The sequence below is a fragment of the Meriones unguiculatus genome, chromosome 8 (genome assembly GCF_030254825.1).
Source record: "Meriones unguiculatus strain TT.TT164.6M chromosome 8, Bangor_MerUng_6.1, whole genome shotgun sequence".
NCBI classification, from domain to species: Eukaryota; Metazoa; Chordata; class Mammalia; order Rodentia; family Muridae; genus Meriones; species Meriones unguiculatus.
Window position 1 is genome coordinate 74,010,507 of NC_083356.1, and position 14,805 is coordinate 74,025,311.

General features: G+C 54.0%; 1 protein-coding gene across 2 annotated transcripts in view; it reads left to right on the forward strand.

Annotated features, from left to right (window-relative positions):
* Ass1 (argininosuccinate synthase 1) overlaps positions 1–14,805 on the forward strand; it is a 46,973-nt gene that overhangs the window by 18,950 nt on the left and 13,218 nt on the right. For both annotated transcript variants that reach the window (XM_021653476.2, XM_060389903.1), the window contains 5 exons: positions 1,759–1,829; positions 2,399–2,429; positions 7,300–7,390; positions 10,033–10,117; positions 10,699–10,763. In XM_021653476.2, the coding sequence (XP_021509151.1) occupies positions 1,759–1,829; positions 2,399–2,429; positions 7,300–7,390; positions 10,033–10,117; positions 10,699–10,763 (343 nt within the window). The remainder of the gene's footprint in view (positions 1–1,758; positions 1,830–2,398; positions 2,430–7,299; positions 7,391–10,032; positions 10,118–10,698; positions 10,764–14,805) is intronic.

Below are 14,805 nucleotides of genomic sequence, written 5' to 3' on the forward strand. Positions count from 1 at the left end.
GCAGCAGTTGTTTCCTGTCCTCAGTTTCCCAGGGAGCCTTTGGGGTTGGGATGCTCAGGACAGAGTGGAGTCAAGTGGAAGCCCCAGGCTGTAATGTGCAGTGGGCGGCATCTGCACCTCTGCGGAGCAGAGCCACCGGCCCTGCTCTTCCCTGCTTCCTCCCCACACACCTCCCCTTGCTCTGTGATGGAGCCCAACTGAGGAGGAGGGTGAGGGCCCCACGCCATCCCCAAAACAAAGGCTCCAGGGAACCTGGCCAGCTGCTTTTCTCAGACACCCAGCAACGAGGCAGTCAGATGTCCCTGGCACTGTCTGGCAGAGTCCTGGTCCCCAGCCTGTCAGCACCACATGGAGAGAGAGCGAGTGTGGGGGCCTGGAGAGATTTGGGGGTCTCCTTTCCCTTAGCATTGAGCAGCTGGGAAATGGAGTACTCTGGCTGCCTATGCTGTTGAAGATAAAGAACGGAAATCTCAGGACTGCTGTGGCTATGTTGTGGGGCGCTGTTGTTCTGTTTGTTCTAAGACATGGGCCCACTCTGTCAAGTGAGGGACTCTCTACATAGACTGAGCTGACGTCCATCTTCCTGCCTCAGCCTCCTAAGTGCCACACAAACCACCCAGCATTGCTTTTTCTTTTTCAAGTTTAGCTAAAGGGGCTTTTTTTCTTTTCTGTTGGCATCACTTTAAGCTTAGGACTGTGATGAAGGACTCTTACCAGCCACTACACCTCTCTCTCTCTCTCTCTCTCTCTCTCTCTCTCTCTCTCTCTCTCTCTGCTTGGTAGAAGGCTCTAGAATCTTAGGCACCAGCTTGTGAGCTAGATGGGCAACCCACCCCAGAGAGACAGTCCCTGAATGGAGCCAGCGGAGGCTGAGAATCCCAGTGTGACCACAGGACTGAGGGGCCTGAGAAACACCATCTGGCCTCATCCATTCAGGGGCCACTGACCTGAGCTAGTCCCTGAACTCCACACCCACCACAATTGACAGGTGTAGCAATTTCTGAGCTAAAGATTCAAGTTCTTGCGGGGTCACAGTCAGGGGTCTGTACTCAGGGATGACTAGGGCAGCCACCTCCTCTTTCCCCTGGAAACTGAGCAAGGCAGACCTTCCAGGGCGGCCAGCCACTGCCTGGCTTGGCATCTGAGCAGATCTCACTTCAGCAAGAGTGAGGGCCGTTTGGAAGTCAAATGGCCATGAGCAATGGAGGTGGCAACTGCCTGGGTCTACCGTTAGAGCCTGCAGAGTGATTGCATGGCTTGGAGGGCTGGCTCCCAGGAAGTACCCTGCGATGGAAGCTTCTGTAGGCGTTCCTTTCATTAGGGTCCATATGAAGCTCTGGGGGCTCAGGATAGGTGCCTCTGTGGTCCACTTGTGGCTACACAGCAGATATTTAGGCTATTATAGCCCCAGCTCTTGGGATGTGGTCAGTTATCAGTCTCAGGGACTAAGAAATGCTTAGCCAGCCTCTCCCCCTAGTGGCTTCTAAAGTTCCTGGGACTGTGGGCTCATGGAATCTTCTAGAAGATCAGCCTCCATCTTCCCCAAGGTCAGCTACATTCTGCTGTCTTGTGACTGATGAGGGTACCTCTAGAGTCTAAGGCCTTCCCTTCCTCCCTCCCTGTGTAGCCTAAGGAAGGAGGGGAGAGGAACGTGAGTGGAAGCCTGGGGGATAACTGGTTCCTTGAGGGATCCCAGGCACTGAAGGATGACCTTCATGTGCTCTTGCGGGAGCCTCACCTGTCCATCTTCACCTGTAGCAACATGGAATCCCCATCCCTGTCACACCCAAGAGCCCCTGGAGTATGGATGAGAACCTTATGCACATCAGGTAAGTCCAGCCCCTCCTGGTACTGAGGAGATGGTCCAGGGGTTAAGAGCACTGGCTGCTCTTGCAGAGGACCTGGGTTTGGTTCCGAGCACCCACATGGTGGCTCACAGCCATTTGTAGCTCCAGGAGATCCAGGGCCCTCTTCTGGCCTCCATGGGCATTGCATACATGTGGTACACATACATACATGCAGGCAAACACTCATAAGCATAAAATAAAAATAAATCAAAGAGAGTGAGAAAGCACAGCCCCTCTATTCCCGACTTTGCCATGTTCTCTTCCACTCCTGTGTATAGGCAAGCCTGGTTTCCTGGGGTATTAGGAACAACCTCTCAAAGGAAAAAAAACCTCAAGGATGAAAAGGGGCCTGAGTGGGATGAGTGGTGGAGGCCTCGAAGTCCCAGGGCTGCGCCGACGCCTGATGGGGAAAACCCAGCTCTTTCTTGCAACCTGAAGTTGCCACAGCTAACCAGGGTGATTAGGCAGAGAGGAAAGGCGGACCAACTGGGCAGTCCACAGGGTGGTGGGGGTGTATCGTTATGTATAGTTAATTCACCTTTCCCCTACAGCTACGAGGCTGGAATCCTGGAAAACCCCAAGGTAAGAAGCCCCTTTGCCTGGGAATTGGCTGCCTGTGGTGGCGGTCCTCCGCGCTCATGCCATCTGGCATATGTGAGGCCTAATGTGAAGTTTCACAAGGGGCCGGAGTAACTGTGCATGCCAGTCTCTCAAACTCTGCCCCTGGGCCACTCCACCTGCCCCCTCCATGCTATGCTGAGTCCCAACCTCCTCCCCTGCCTCCCCACGAACCCCACTTTCCTGGTTTTCTTTTTCTAATTGCTGTAGAGATGAATGGTGAAAGGAACCATCTCAGGGAAGCAGAGAGAAAGTATGATTGAAAGACAATGAAGAAGTGCTTAAGAGGATGAGGCACTTGTGGGAGGATTCAGCTTGTGCCAACCAGCTATGGGCAGGCGCTGGGCCACTGCCTGGATTGGGGGTGAAGCTAGAATCCAATTCAAGATGCCAGGCACCAGCCTTCTGGGTTGGCCAGGGTGGGCCTGTAGACCCATCTCAAATTTAAGGTTTCTCTCCCCAGGGCCTTTGTTGTCTCCTCCTGCCTACTGTACAAAGTGGCGGGGGGCGGGGGCAGGGCAAAGACTATCATGGGAAGAGAAAAATCTCTTTGTCTCCAGGGGAATGCCTCCAGTTCCTGGCCCAGCCCCACGCCCTGGGTGGCTGCTTTGGGGTGGGTTAGTCTGCTTGAACGACATTGGAAATTTCAGGCAGCTTGGCCTTGGGAACCGGAAGGATGACTGGAGGAGAATCAGCCCGGCAGTTTAGGTCAGGAGCCACATGCCAAGGTGCCAGGGTACCCCCTTGCCCAGGTCTGCACTTCATTGACCTCATCTCCATGTTCCTCACCCCGGCAGCACCAGGCCCATCCACCAGTCAGTGATGGCTATCTGAGCCAGACCCAGCTCTGGCATTTTCTTGCTTTGATTTCCTTGGATTCTGACTGTGAGCAGTCTCATTTTAGGGGTGGGTAAACTGAGGCCTGGAGCAGTGACTCATCCCTGGTGCAACTGCTGAGCGAGCACTGAAGCTGGGGCTCTCGGGGCCCGGTGCCCTTGCCTTCCCCATAACCTCCCACAGATACTCATCCTGTCCGAGCCTCCAATTCCTCTTGCACAAAGCAGAAAGAGAAAGTGCTTAGCATGGCATGGGACAAGGTCCTGAGGTAGGGTCATGAGGGCCTTGCCTTCTCCTCAGGCCACAGTGAAGATGAAGTGTTCTGGGTCTGCTCAGAGCGCCTCCTCCTTAAGCAGCAGGAACAGGCTGGACTGGATATCAGTGCAGAGGCAAAGGCATTGCTGAGGTCACACTTGTCACTAGGGAATGCTGGTGCCCTTGCCCCCCACCGCTCCCCTGGGGACTGATGGGCCCATGGAGCTGCTGCCTGCTGGCCACAGGTTTTTCCAGTTCATGCTCTGCTGACCCCATGACACTCAGGCCAACCACTGCTCATTAGCCAGTCAGTCACACCAAGGGGGGCCCAGAACTGAACCACCAAGCAAGCATTTCTAGGTACTTTCAGGCTAGGCTCCTGTGGGCCAGGTACATGGCTCTTCTCTCAGCAGCCTGTGGCTTTATCCTCGCTAGAGAAGCAACACCCCCAAACTGGCCACCTCAGAAATGGGGAGGCAGAGCTGAAGCCATGTGTGCAGCTTGGGGCCTGACACTTGGTGTGACCACCACGTCGCTGTGGACAGATCTGGGTCCCGGGGTTAGCATGTCTCCATGAGGCGCACTGTCACCGTCAGGGCTCGGGTCCTAAGTGCCCTAAAACTCTGCTTCTCACTGCTGTACACGCTCCCCTCTGTACAGTCTCCCCTCATCAAGCAGTAGGAACAGGCTGGGCTGGGTAGGAGTGCTGGTGCAGCAGCCCAGTTGCTGAGAGATGCCCAGAGTCCGGCCACTCCCTCCACTCTGGCCAGGGGACTGACAACATTGTCCTCTACGTTGGCTTGGTCATAGAGGCTTTCCCCCATCCTCCAGCACCCAGATGCTTCTGCTTCTCTGTCAACCTGCTCCATGCAATGACACCCCCCCCCCAGCCCTTCCCCTCCCTCAGGGGGGAGCACCGAGAGCCTCAAGGGGCCCCTCCCCCTCCCCAAAAAAGACCCGAGGTCTGCGAGAAGGGAGGGTTTGAGGCAGATGGCTGAGCCATTTTCTGCCTCCGCCAGAGCTGATTGAAGGGCAATGAGGCAGCTAATACGAAGAAAGATAGAAATTTACTTGCTTTAACTTCATACGGCCCACAGTGAAAGAGTTCATTCAGCCGCCGGCCGCCATATCTGATGGGTGAATAAGCCACCCCCACATCCATCATGCCTCTACATCACGGGTTAGTTCATGGGCCATTTGCCGCAATCTCTCCTTCCCTGGCCCTGCTTCATGCTTTCTTCTGCTGCCCAATCCCAACTACCACCTCTCTCCCTCTCTCTCTTTCTCTCTTTCTCTCTCTCATTCTTTCTCTCTCACCGCCCCCACCCCGACCTAGATGACATTGGAAGTGAGCCCTCCTGCTGGGGTGGATAAATGGCACCAGATACTCAGCAATGAACTATTTGTCATTTGAACTGGGCTTTTAGGAGTGAGAGTTAAAGAGAAGGCAGGCACCCGGCGCGCTTGGAATGCAAAGCAAACATTGGTTTATTTCTATTTAGTTATTTGATGGAATCAGGGCTGTCAGCTGCCCACCCCTGCCCTGACTACTGCTATAGAGTATGTGAACTTGTCCTGTCGTGAGGACCTTCCTGCCTCTTGTGTCCTCCCCAAGACATCCATTTTCTACCGCTAGGCAGTGTGGCCAGAGAAAGGACAGGTTCAAAACTGAAGTGGCTGAGTCACAGCATGACAGGAGTGGGGGAAGAGGAGGTTTGAGTTAAGCCAGGGCTCAGGGAGCTCTGGGCAGGTAGGGAAGTGACCGTACAGCTCTATTAGTCACCCTGAGGTCCAGCCTCGGTTCATTTACTCTGTGAGCTGAGCCTCAGGCCTTCCTATGCCCATGGAATGGTGGTCTTTGCCCTGCCTGGAGGGTATCTGCGAACATTTCTCTGAAGTCTGCTCCATGTTGAATGATGTGACTCTCAGCCAGATGCATCAAACTGTTTCTCAGCCCAGATTACCATAGCAGCCGGGAAGAGGTGAGGTGCTGGAAAGAGCACTGAGGAGTGTTTTGGACCAGTCACTTCTCAGGGCCTTACTTTCCCTCTGCTTCCTGGAGGTCTCTTGCTGGGGAGTGGTTCTTAAAGACCCTTCTCGCCTCTCTCGGTCTGTCTTCAAGGCCACCCTGAATGCTATTTGTGTCCACCTCACAAATAGCATTTTAGGGGAGGTGTGCTGCCAGCCCACACCTTGGAGCTCAGTAGTAGAGCGGGAACAGTAAACCTTGCCCCTGGGTGTGGCATCAAGGATTCTTGAAATACTACCCTTCTGATGTTAAGTCCAGGAGGGCTCTGGGAGATAAGGCTGTTGGTCGCTCCAGCACAAAGCTGATGGGTAGAGGGCCCACAACAGGTAAGTGGCCCTGTGGCCTCTTCTAGAGAGAGTCACAGTGTCCATTACCAGGCTGACCCTCCACCTTCAGAGTGAGTGACCATTCACACCAGGCCTTGCTGAACATGAAACTTTAAGACAGTATCCTTTCCCTAGAAACAGGATCAGTGAGGTACAGCCACTTTCTAAAGGCAGCATAGCCTGACATTTGGCTTAGGGATATTTTTCACCATCCTGAAGTTGAGTCTGGTGGTAACCCCAGCACTCGAGAGTTAGGGGGAAGGAAGATCAGAAGTTCAAGGCCAACTTGGGTTACAAGAGACCCTGTCTACAAAACCACACAAAGCAAAATTCCCCACAGTTGTTGAGGTCCTCCGTATCTCTCCTGCCACATGCTGGGTGGCCAGGAATGTTTGAGGCCGGGTAGAGCATGGTACCTGCAAAACTCAGCCGTCAGTGGTACCTCCCTGCAGCCTCCATTTCTGCCCCCATGGACAGGACAGCAGCATTTGTTTCTACCAGGCAAGGCTGCTTGGAACTCCAAAATGAGCAGTGGCGTGTGAATGAGCTGAGGCTGTGAAAGAAAAAGCCAATGCCTGTGATTCCCAGATGTCAGCAGGTGGACAGAACAGCTGGGCACAGGATGCCCCGGGGGATGAACTTGAGCAGTCAAGCCCGGACACCCCCACCCACCCACCCCCATCCTCATGGTGGCAAATATCCAGGCTTCAGGCTTGGGTTCAGGGAAAGCTAGAGCCTCTAGAGAGGAGACAAATTCCAAGAAAGTCTTGGGCAGCGAGCGGAGTCTGCCTCCGCCTAAGGAAGAGAGGCCCATTTTCTAACGCACCCAAGAAAAAATATACATAAAGGTTGATGTGTTTTCAAATGGTTTTTGCTTTGTTCCTCTCTTTTCTCCCCGTGAGTATTAACCTCAGGGACCCCAGGGACGGCTCTGCCCGCTGGAGCACCTGCTGGGGTCACGCGAAGTCATTAGCTTTGCGGTCAGTGCAGAATAAACCCCAATTCCAGGCACCGACGCAAGCGTGCATGCGGCTCCCAGGAAGCCTGTGCATCGCGGTCCTGTGGAAGTCGCACTCTTTCCTGCCTGACTTGTTTCTCTCCTGCTATTCTGCCTCCAGCTGTGGGGGCGTCAAAGAAAAAGATGAGATCAAGTTGAGGGGAAAAATTGTCTGATTTCTTGAGCCCTTTGTTTCTCAGGCCCCTGGCAGGCGGGGCCTGCTGGGAGCTGCAAGTGCACTGGGCCCACTGGCTGATGGGGATGTGCCAGGGGCCAGTGGTCCTAGACAGGGGTGAGGAGGCACAGGCCCCTACGGGAGGTAGGAAGCAGGTATGTTGCTTGGTGTGGCTCATGGTGGATGTCCCGAAGTCCTGCTTCTTTCTCTTTTAGAACCAAGCACCACCAGGCCTCTACACAAAGACCCAGGACCCTGCCAAAGCACCCAACAGTCCAGATGTCCTCGAGATAGAATTCAAAAGAGGTATGTGCCCACCCATCAAGAACGATGGGTCCCAGTTCCTTTCCTCTGCCTTCCTGGGGCCCAGGCCCTCTAACTCCTTGCCTTCTTGGATGCTAGAGTGCAAGCAGGGGCTTTGAAAGTTCTCAGCGCTGTGAGCCTCCGACCTTGGGAGGTGGGTTTGCCAGGCTTCACCCCACTTCGTGGGCATCACATCTTGGCAGGAGAACCTTCTGTCCCAGGGTAGCTTTTCAAAAGTCATTCTCTACTTCCTTGAGCCTCAGTTTCCCTGCTTATAAACTGGGAGTGGGAGTACCTGCTCTTTTCCTACTATGCAAGGAGGTCTGTAGGGAGGGTATCCAGCCAGATGCTGCCACCAGGAAGTGCTTAGTAGAGGGAAGTCAGCCATAAAGCTGGCTTTAGGGACTCTGAAGACACCACTGAGATGGATCAAGCTTGGCTCATCTTATCTGTCTGGGGTCTCCAGTTACCTGAACTCAAAGATCCTGCCCCTCTGCTTCCTCTCCCTTGCCCTGAGGAAGAAATTGGGCATACTCATGCCTGGTGATTGGAACAGAACCCAAATGAGAGATGGTATGAAGATACAGGGGAAGACATCCAGGAAGGCTTCCTGAAGGAAATGGTACCTAGCAGGAGCTAGAGGACTCATGAGCAGCACAAACCCAGGCAGGGAAGTTAGCAATCCACTATGTGCACAAACGAGAGGGACTCTGGTGCTCAGGCTTTCTTCAATGTACCTCAGAATTGGAGGACAGGGTGATACAGGGAGGAGCAAGGCTGGAGATCAGTCGCTGGGGTCCCCTGGCTGCTATGACCTTGCAGAACTTCACCTTTCTGAGGCTGAGGTCTTCAATGTACCTCAGAATTGGAGGACAGGGTGATACAGGGAGGAGCAAGGCTGGAGATCAGTCGCTGGGGTCCCCTGGCTGCTATGACCTTGCAGAACTTCACCTTTCTGAGGCTGAGGTGTACATGACTGTAAAACAGGCTGAGAAAAGGCTGTTTGCAAGGTACCCAGCATGACGAGTGGCCAGAGTGAGGCTACGATAATACGGGTCTCCCAAGGGGCTGTCTGACCTGCCAGTGCCTTCTATGTGCCTCTTTAATTGTGTCGACTTACGTGACTCACTACCCAGGGACAAGAGAAACCTTGGTTGGAACCCTAGACATAGTGGAAGCCTTGGGTCCTCTCCCAAGCCCTCTGTTGGGTGCAACGGGCCTCCTTGGAGCTTTACTCCAAGCAGATGGTAGGATGGGCCATGCCACTCTGCAGGCCTCTCTCACAGACCCTCCAAACCCCTGGGAGCTGTGAGAGCCGAGGGCGGGAGGCAAGCAGGAGGTAGCAGAGGGTCGTGAGCACCAGCCTCCAACAGCCCATCCTGGAAGAGCAGGGCAGCCCCAGGCAGAGCTAAAGAAGAGCCGCTATCTGAAAAAGAGGAGGGAGGAGCCCTCCCTGGCCCGGTCCTCATTCACTCTCTAGTTAATTTATTTGAAGTTTTAATCTAATTATTAACTATTTTAAAAGCTAAGAGGCTTTCTCCGGCGGCAGCACCAACAATGTCAACCTCTCCTCCCAGGCAGGCCCCATCCAAGGCCCCAGCCTTGGGTGATAATAGGGCCGGAGAGGGAGAAAAAGAGAGAGGCGAGGAGTAGGGGGTGGCGAGGGGGCTTAAGGTTCATTATTGGGCAGACTTACATTTAATAGCAATTTACAACCAAGTTATAAAACCCCTGGAAATGGGGGTTAAGAATGGTGAGCCTGTCAGCGCCCTGAGCGGAGCCCCTCCAAACGGCGCCTGGCTAATAAAGACTCCAAAGCCGCTATTGAGCCCTGATTGGCACCCGATGGCTCGCTACATGGTAATGAGCCAGGCAGATGGGTGGGGGATTAGCCGCCAACTTTGAACAGCTTTTCTTTGTCACTGTTACGGCTCTCTTGTTAGCCCCCTAATACATTTATTACCCATTTCACACCGCTCGAGAAAATGCCCCTCACTATTCAAAGTCAACCCCAAACCCACCCACCGCCCCCTCCCCACCACCCCCCTCGACACGGCCCCTCCCTGGTCGAGCCTCGGCTGTCTCCCTCCTGCCACCCCAGACAACACATCCCAGAATTCAAGGATGTCTGCTGGAGCGGGCACCACCCCAGCTCATCCATCAGGTGGCTTTCTGAGGGTCTGAGGTACAAGGTTGGGGCTGAGAGGTCCGTATCCACCTGGCAAGCGTGGCCAAGAGCTGCTCAGATGCGAGTGTGTGCCCGTGAGCGCACGCACACACACCTCGGCCAGGCGGCCCTGGGTAGCTGGTGAGGACAGAAGGTGCTCACTGGTAAGACAATGGCCAAGCGTGAAATTCAATTAGTTCAGGGCCTGGTTCCAATTTCACAGCCCCTAAATGCTAAAGGGGCAGAGAGAATGGGAGGGAGGGGGCGAGCGTTTTTATTGCATTTTTCCCTTTCATTCCGGGGGGCTTTCTCGTCCCTTCTCTCCCCCCAGCACAGGGCTTTGAAGGAGTCATTCGGACTCCATATCTGTCACATCCATTTAAGGCGATGTGGGTGGAGGGAGAGGATGGGGGGGTGGGTACAGGCTGCTCTGCTGAGCCCCAGCCTGGAGGCCCACTGTCCTCTCTTTCTACCCCAGGGGTCCCTGTGAAGGTGACCAATATCAAAGACGGCACTACCCACCACACCTCCTTGGAGCTCTTCATGTACCTGAACGAAGTTGCGTGAGTGTCCACAAACCTGCCTGGTCCCCCCAGGACTACCACCTCGGGCAAGCGCTGGCCTGGCTCTGTGTGACTTTCAGGCACAGCTGAGGGGTTCATGACCTGGAGGTCTAGCTGTTTTGGCCCTGTAGACATAGAGCCTCCTGGACCGAGGGTGTTGGTTTGGCAGAAGAGTTCTGGTAGTCTCTTTAGACCCACAACCCATGAAGACAGAATCTCCAAAGCTACCACCAGCTCCTATGGTCGGTCCAGCTGAGACCACAGGCCTTTGGCTGTGCCCGGCATCAGGACAAAGAGACACGAGTCCTTAGTAAAGGATGGGGCCGAGCAAGTCCAGGCACAGAGGTAGCAGGTGAAGCAGGTGGCACCCAGGGTGACCCGGACACTCCCTTTTCTTTCAGGGCCTTAGTTTACCCACATGTCCACTTGGACCTGTTTCCCTGGCTCAGTCTTAGAGCCTGAAACAGAACAAATGCCAACATATAGCTCCTCAGCCAAGCCAAAGGCACCTGCTCAGTAGGTGGCCTCTGTCCTCAAGCCTTGCGGCAGCACCTAAGTCCAAGTGACTCATTCCCTTCCAGGGGCAAGCACGGAGTGGGTCGCATTGACATTGTGGAGAACCGCTTCATTGGAATGAAATCCCGGGGTAAGTGTCGGTCCGTCCCCTTAATCCCGGGCCTGCTTCGGCACCTCAGGAGACACTGATACCCTTTGGGCAGAATCACCCACCCCACAGCGGCTTCCCCTTCTTTCTCTCACACCCCATGAAGTGAGGACTGTGATGAAGTGGGACTGTGGCCCTCGAGCCGCCCCCCCCCACACACACACACACACACTTCCAAGGGTGCCGAGAGAGGAGCTGCCTCTAGAGTTGGGAGGGGTCTGGGGGAGAGGTTGGCCTGGAGGTCAGGCAGTCTTGTGTCACAGGCGGGCCAACCAGGGTAAGAGGCGGACCGTGCAGGGCCAATTTCGTGGTCATTAAAGCACTTCTCCGGGCAGGCAGCAAAGTGGGACTCCTGCCAGGGAGGGCGCTATGAGCTGCGTGCAGGAACCCTGAACAGGCCAGGCCACTTCAGGCGTGCCTTCAAGGGCATTTGCTAGGGACAGATAGGCCCTACTTTTCTATAGCATGGCTGCCACCTTGGCTGGTCTAGGCTGCCACCATAGGACTATGGGACCATCAGACCTCGTTTTTTGGCTATGGGATGGAGAGTTAGTCCCTGGGCTACACAGAGTTGGTCCCCAGACAGATGCCTTTGTTTTTTCATGATTCCCTGTCAGTCATATGTGTGTTTGTCTGTGTGTGTGTGTGTGTGTGTGTGTGTGTGTGTGTGTGTGTGACAGAGAGAAAGAGAGAGGTCAATGCTGCAGTGTTTTTAGGGGGCTCTTTCTCCTAGTTTTCTCCTCATTTTGGCAGGTAGGGCCCCTGAACTTGGCACCCAAATGTTTAAATACCAGTGACACTGGTAGGAGCTTCAAATTGCTTTGCTTCCAGGTTGATTGGAGAGGATACCAGCCAAATAAAGTCAGACCAAGGTTCATCTCCAGTCTTGGTCCTGGGGGACATTTTAAGATTGAGATCCCTCTAGGTCCCAATAGAGCTGATGGGCAGATATCAGCTGTTAGAGAAGATGTAGACCCAGCTTTAACTGGCCTCTCTGGGCCTCAGTTTCCCCTGTTGTATCTAGGACTGCCTCTAATAGTTGGGGGGTGGGCTGAGCTGAAGTTGCCCGTTCCCAGGGTTTTCCTCATTTCACGTTGATCATCCATGAGAATCCACACAACTGCAGCTCTCTTGAGAAGGCCTTGTAAAGAACAATATGCTAATGAGTGTCTCCTTTCATTCCCCGGCTACCTTTGTCTCTTACCTATTTAACATCTGATTAAATGTCCCTTTGTCTCCACCTGCCCTTGGGAGCCACACAAAGGAATTCCTCTGAGGCAGCTCGGGGGCCTTGGGAGAAACTAGCACCTAGTTTTACAGATGGGGAAACCAAGGCCCTGAAGGGGCAAGGGCCCTTCAGTGACTGCAAGCACACACTGCCAGTCAACAGCCCAGGGAGGCATGGGGAGAAGGCCTAAGAGCCTGGGCTGTGGAGGTGGACAGGTCTGATTCAGACCCAAGCACGACAGTATGAGCAGGTTCAGTGGAGGTGTTCCCACCAATGGCCTCCAATCCTCCAGGGAATGCTGGGTGAGCACAAAGGCAGCCTTAGTGTGGCTCAGGCATGTCAGACACTAATATCCTTCCCATGCCGTGGTGGATGTCACTAATTGCCACACTGTCCTGTTGACTCCAGATGCAGCGCAGAGCTGCTGGTAGGTACTGCCACGCTGGAGTAGTCAGGCAAGAAAGCCTAGAGAAGGTGGCAGTGGATAGCTCCCAACTGGTTCAATGTGTGATGGAAAGAGAGGGTAGAGAGAAACAGGGTGTGCCCAGCTGGCCTGGTGGTGGATCAGCCTCCTGAGCCTTTACTTCTTCACCTGTGCAATGGTTTGGGAGGCTGTGTCTTTGAGGTCTGGCTGCCCTCCTGATTGAGAAACCCTAGAAGACCCACAGCATGGAGCCAAGTGTGTCCAAACCTCACCAGCTCCCTGTCACCACAGAAAAGCCTTGAGTGCAGTCCTCAGCTCTGCCTAGACATTGCACGTGTATCTGGGCAGCTGTCCATATAAACATGGGATTTTACAGTCTTGGGAGAGAAATTGCTGTGTAACCTTAGACAAACTGCTTTCCATCTCTGAAACACCAACCTTCAAACGGAAGGGCCAGCCCAGGAGATCTCTCCAGGAGTTTTCACATTTAGTAATTTTAGTGTATCCTGTTTTTATTTCTGCACTGCAAGCATTTCTGTGTGAGAAAGCAAAGGCAGACAATTAATGAGGGTACTATGGACTCCCCTTGAGGAGTTTATTAGATGTACAGTGACAGAAGCACTGTTAATCGTTGATTATGTTGAGGGCAGAGCTGGGGTTTTCCAGGTCTTGGTGTGTATGGAGGACGTGTATTGATTTTACCAAGCTGGTAATTGACATTCATTAAGAGCCTGCTTTTTTCTTAGGGAGCAGGACCCCAGGGAGTTGGGCAGCATCCTCACCCTGGATCTGGGTGGCCTGGCCTTGTGGGGAACCACGGGGTCAGGGACTACGGGCTGGAGGAGCTGTAGACAGAGTGCCTTGGCTGTATTGTGGCTGTTCCCATCCTTGATATCACATTATCTTTTTAACTCCAGAGGGGGGCTAATTAAGTGAAGTAAATGAAATCAGTGGGGAGGAGAAGGAGGAGGCTGGCAGGAAGGAGCCCGGGGAGGAACCCGTGTCTGTCCCTGCCTGCCTCTGCGTGCCCTTTACCTCCCTTCACTCTTCTCTGACCTTCCCTTCATGGCTGCTCATCCACACTCTTCTCCCGACTCTGGCCTTTTCTTCCCTCCACGCTGGTCCCCCAACTCCCCACAGTAGCCCACAGTAGCTTTCTTCCCTTCCTACGCTGTATTCTTTCTTTCATCTTCCCATTCTTTCTCCCACTCACCCCTGAACTTCATTTTCGAGAGAGTAGCACGCTTGCCCTTTTATCTAGCCTCCCTGCTCTCCTGTCCAGCCCTCCAGAAGCTGCACATCCATGGAACATTTACAGATGGACAGCAAGGGGACACTTGTGAAGCAGAAGACAGGGGTGGCAGGTCAGGGACCCAACCTGATCCACAGGATGGGCCACCTGGGCACGAAAGCCTAGAGAATAGCTTAGACTCCCACCCTGACTTGCCTCTCATCACCATGGCAACCGCCTCCAGCCTTGGCCCTGGTACCTAAGAAAGACGCCCTGGGGCTCCAGTCAATCTATCTATCCTGTCCACCTTCCCAAACTCCTTCCCCTGAATGCCCGAGCCTCCGGTCCAAGCACCCTAGCCCCTAGCCTGCCTCCTGCAGGTTTGGTAAGGGGCTGTTCAGTTCTACCAGATTTCCCAGCCCAAGCCCACCGGCAATCTTGGCAACCGATGAGAAGAATTTGAGCTGCTGCAGCTGTGCGGTCCCCACCCTTTCCCTCTTGGTCCACTCTCCTCCTCCCACCACCCCAGCTCCTTGGCCTCCCCAGCCACTCCCACCACCCCCCTTCCTAGTGGTAATTAGGGTGTGATTGAAGCTGCTCCACACAGGGCCGCTGACACCTCTGTCTTTCCCGTAAACATGGGGAGATGAAAATAGACACTTGGAGCCGCGGTGCGTGTCACTCTGAAGATGTCTGTTGTCTGTTCCACAGCAGCGCCGGCTCAGCTGTCATTTCCCCCTCTTTGCGCGATGGTTTGTATGCCGACTGTCAAAAGCCCCAAATCCATAGTCTTTTAGAATCAGGTTTCTGTCACCGATTTTTTTTTTCAGAACTACACAGAAATCTTCTGTACCCCCTACCCCTGCCAAGAGAAGGGAGAGCTTCCAAGCACACACACAAACACACCCGCACACATGAGCAAAAGCTAAAAACAAGCCTTTGATCAGTCACAATTAACTCTAACGCCGCCTGGGATGGGATCAGGAATATTAATTGTGCCGATGTCTCCTGGCCGGGACTTTGCTGTAAACCTGTGACTTTCCGGCAGCTGCTGACAACCTTGAGGCTGGTGCTGAGAGGTCTGGAGGAGACCTCTCTGCCCGCCCTTCAGCCCACTCTTTGCTGCTCGTGTCCTTGGCCT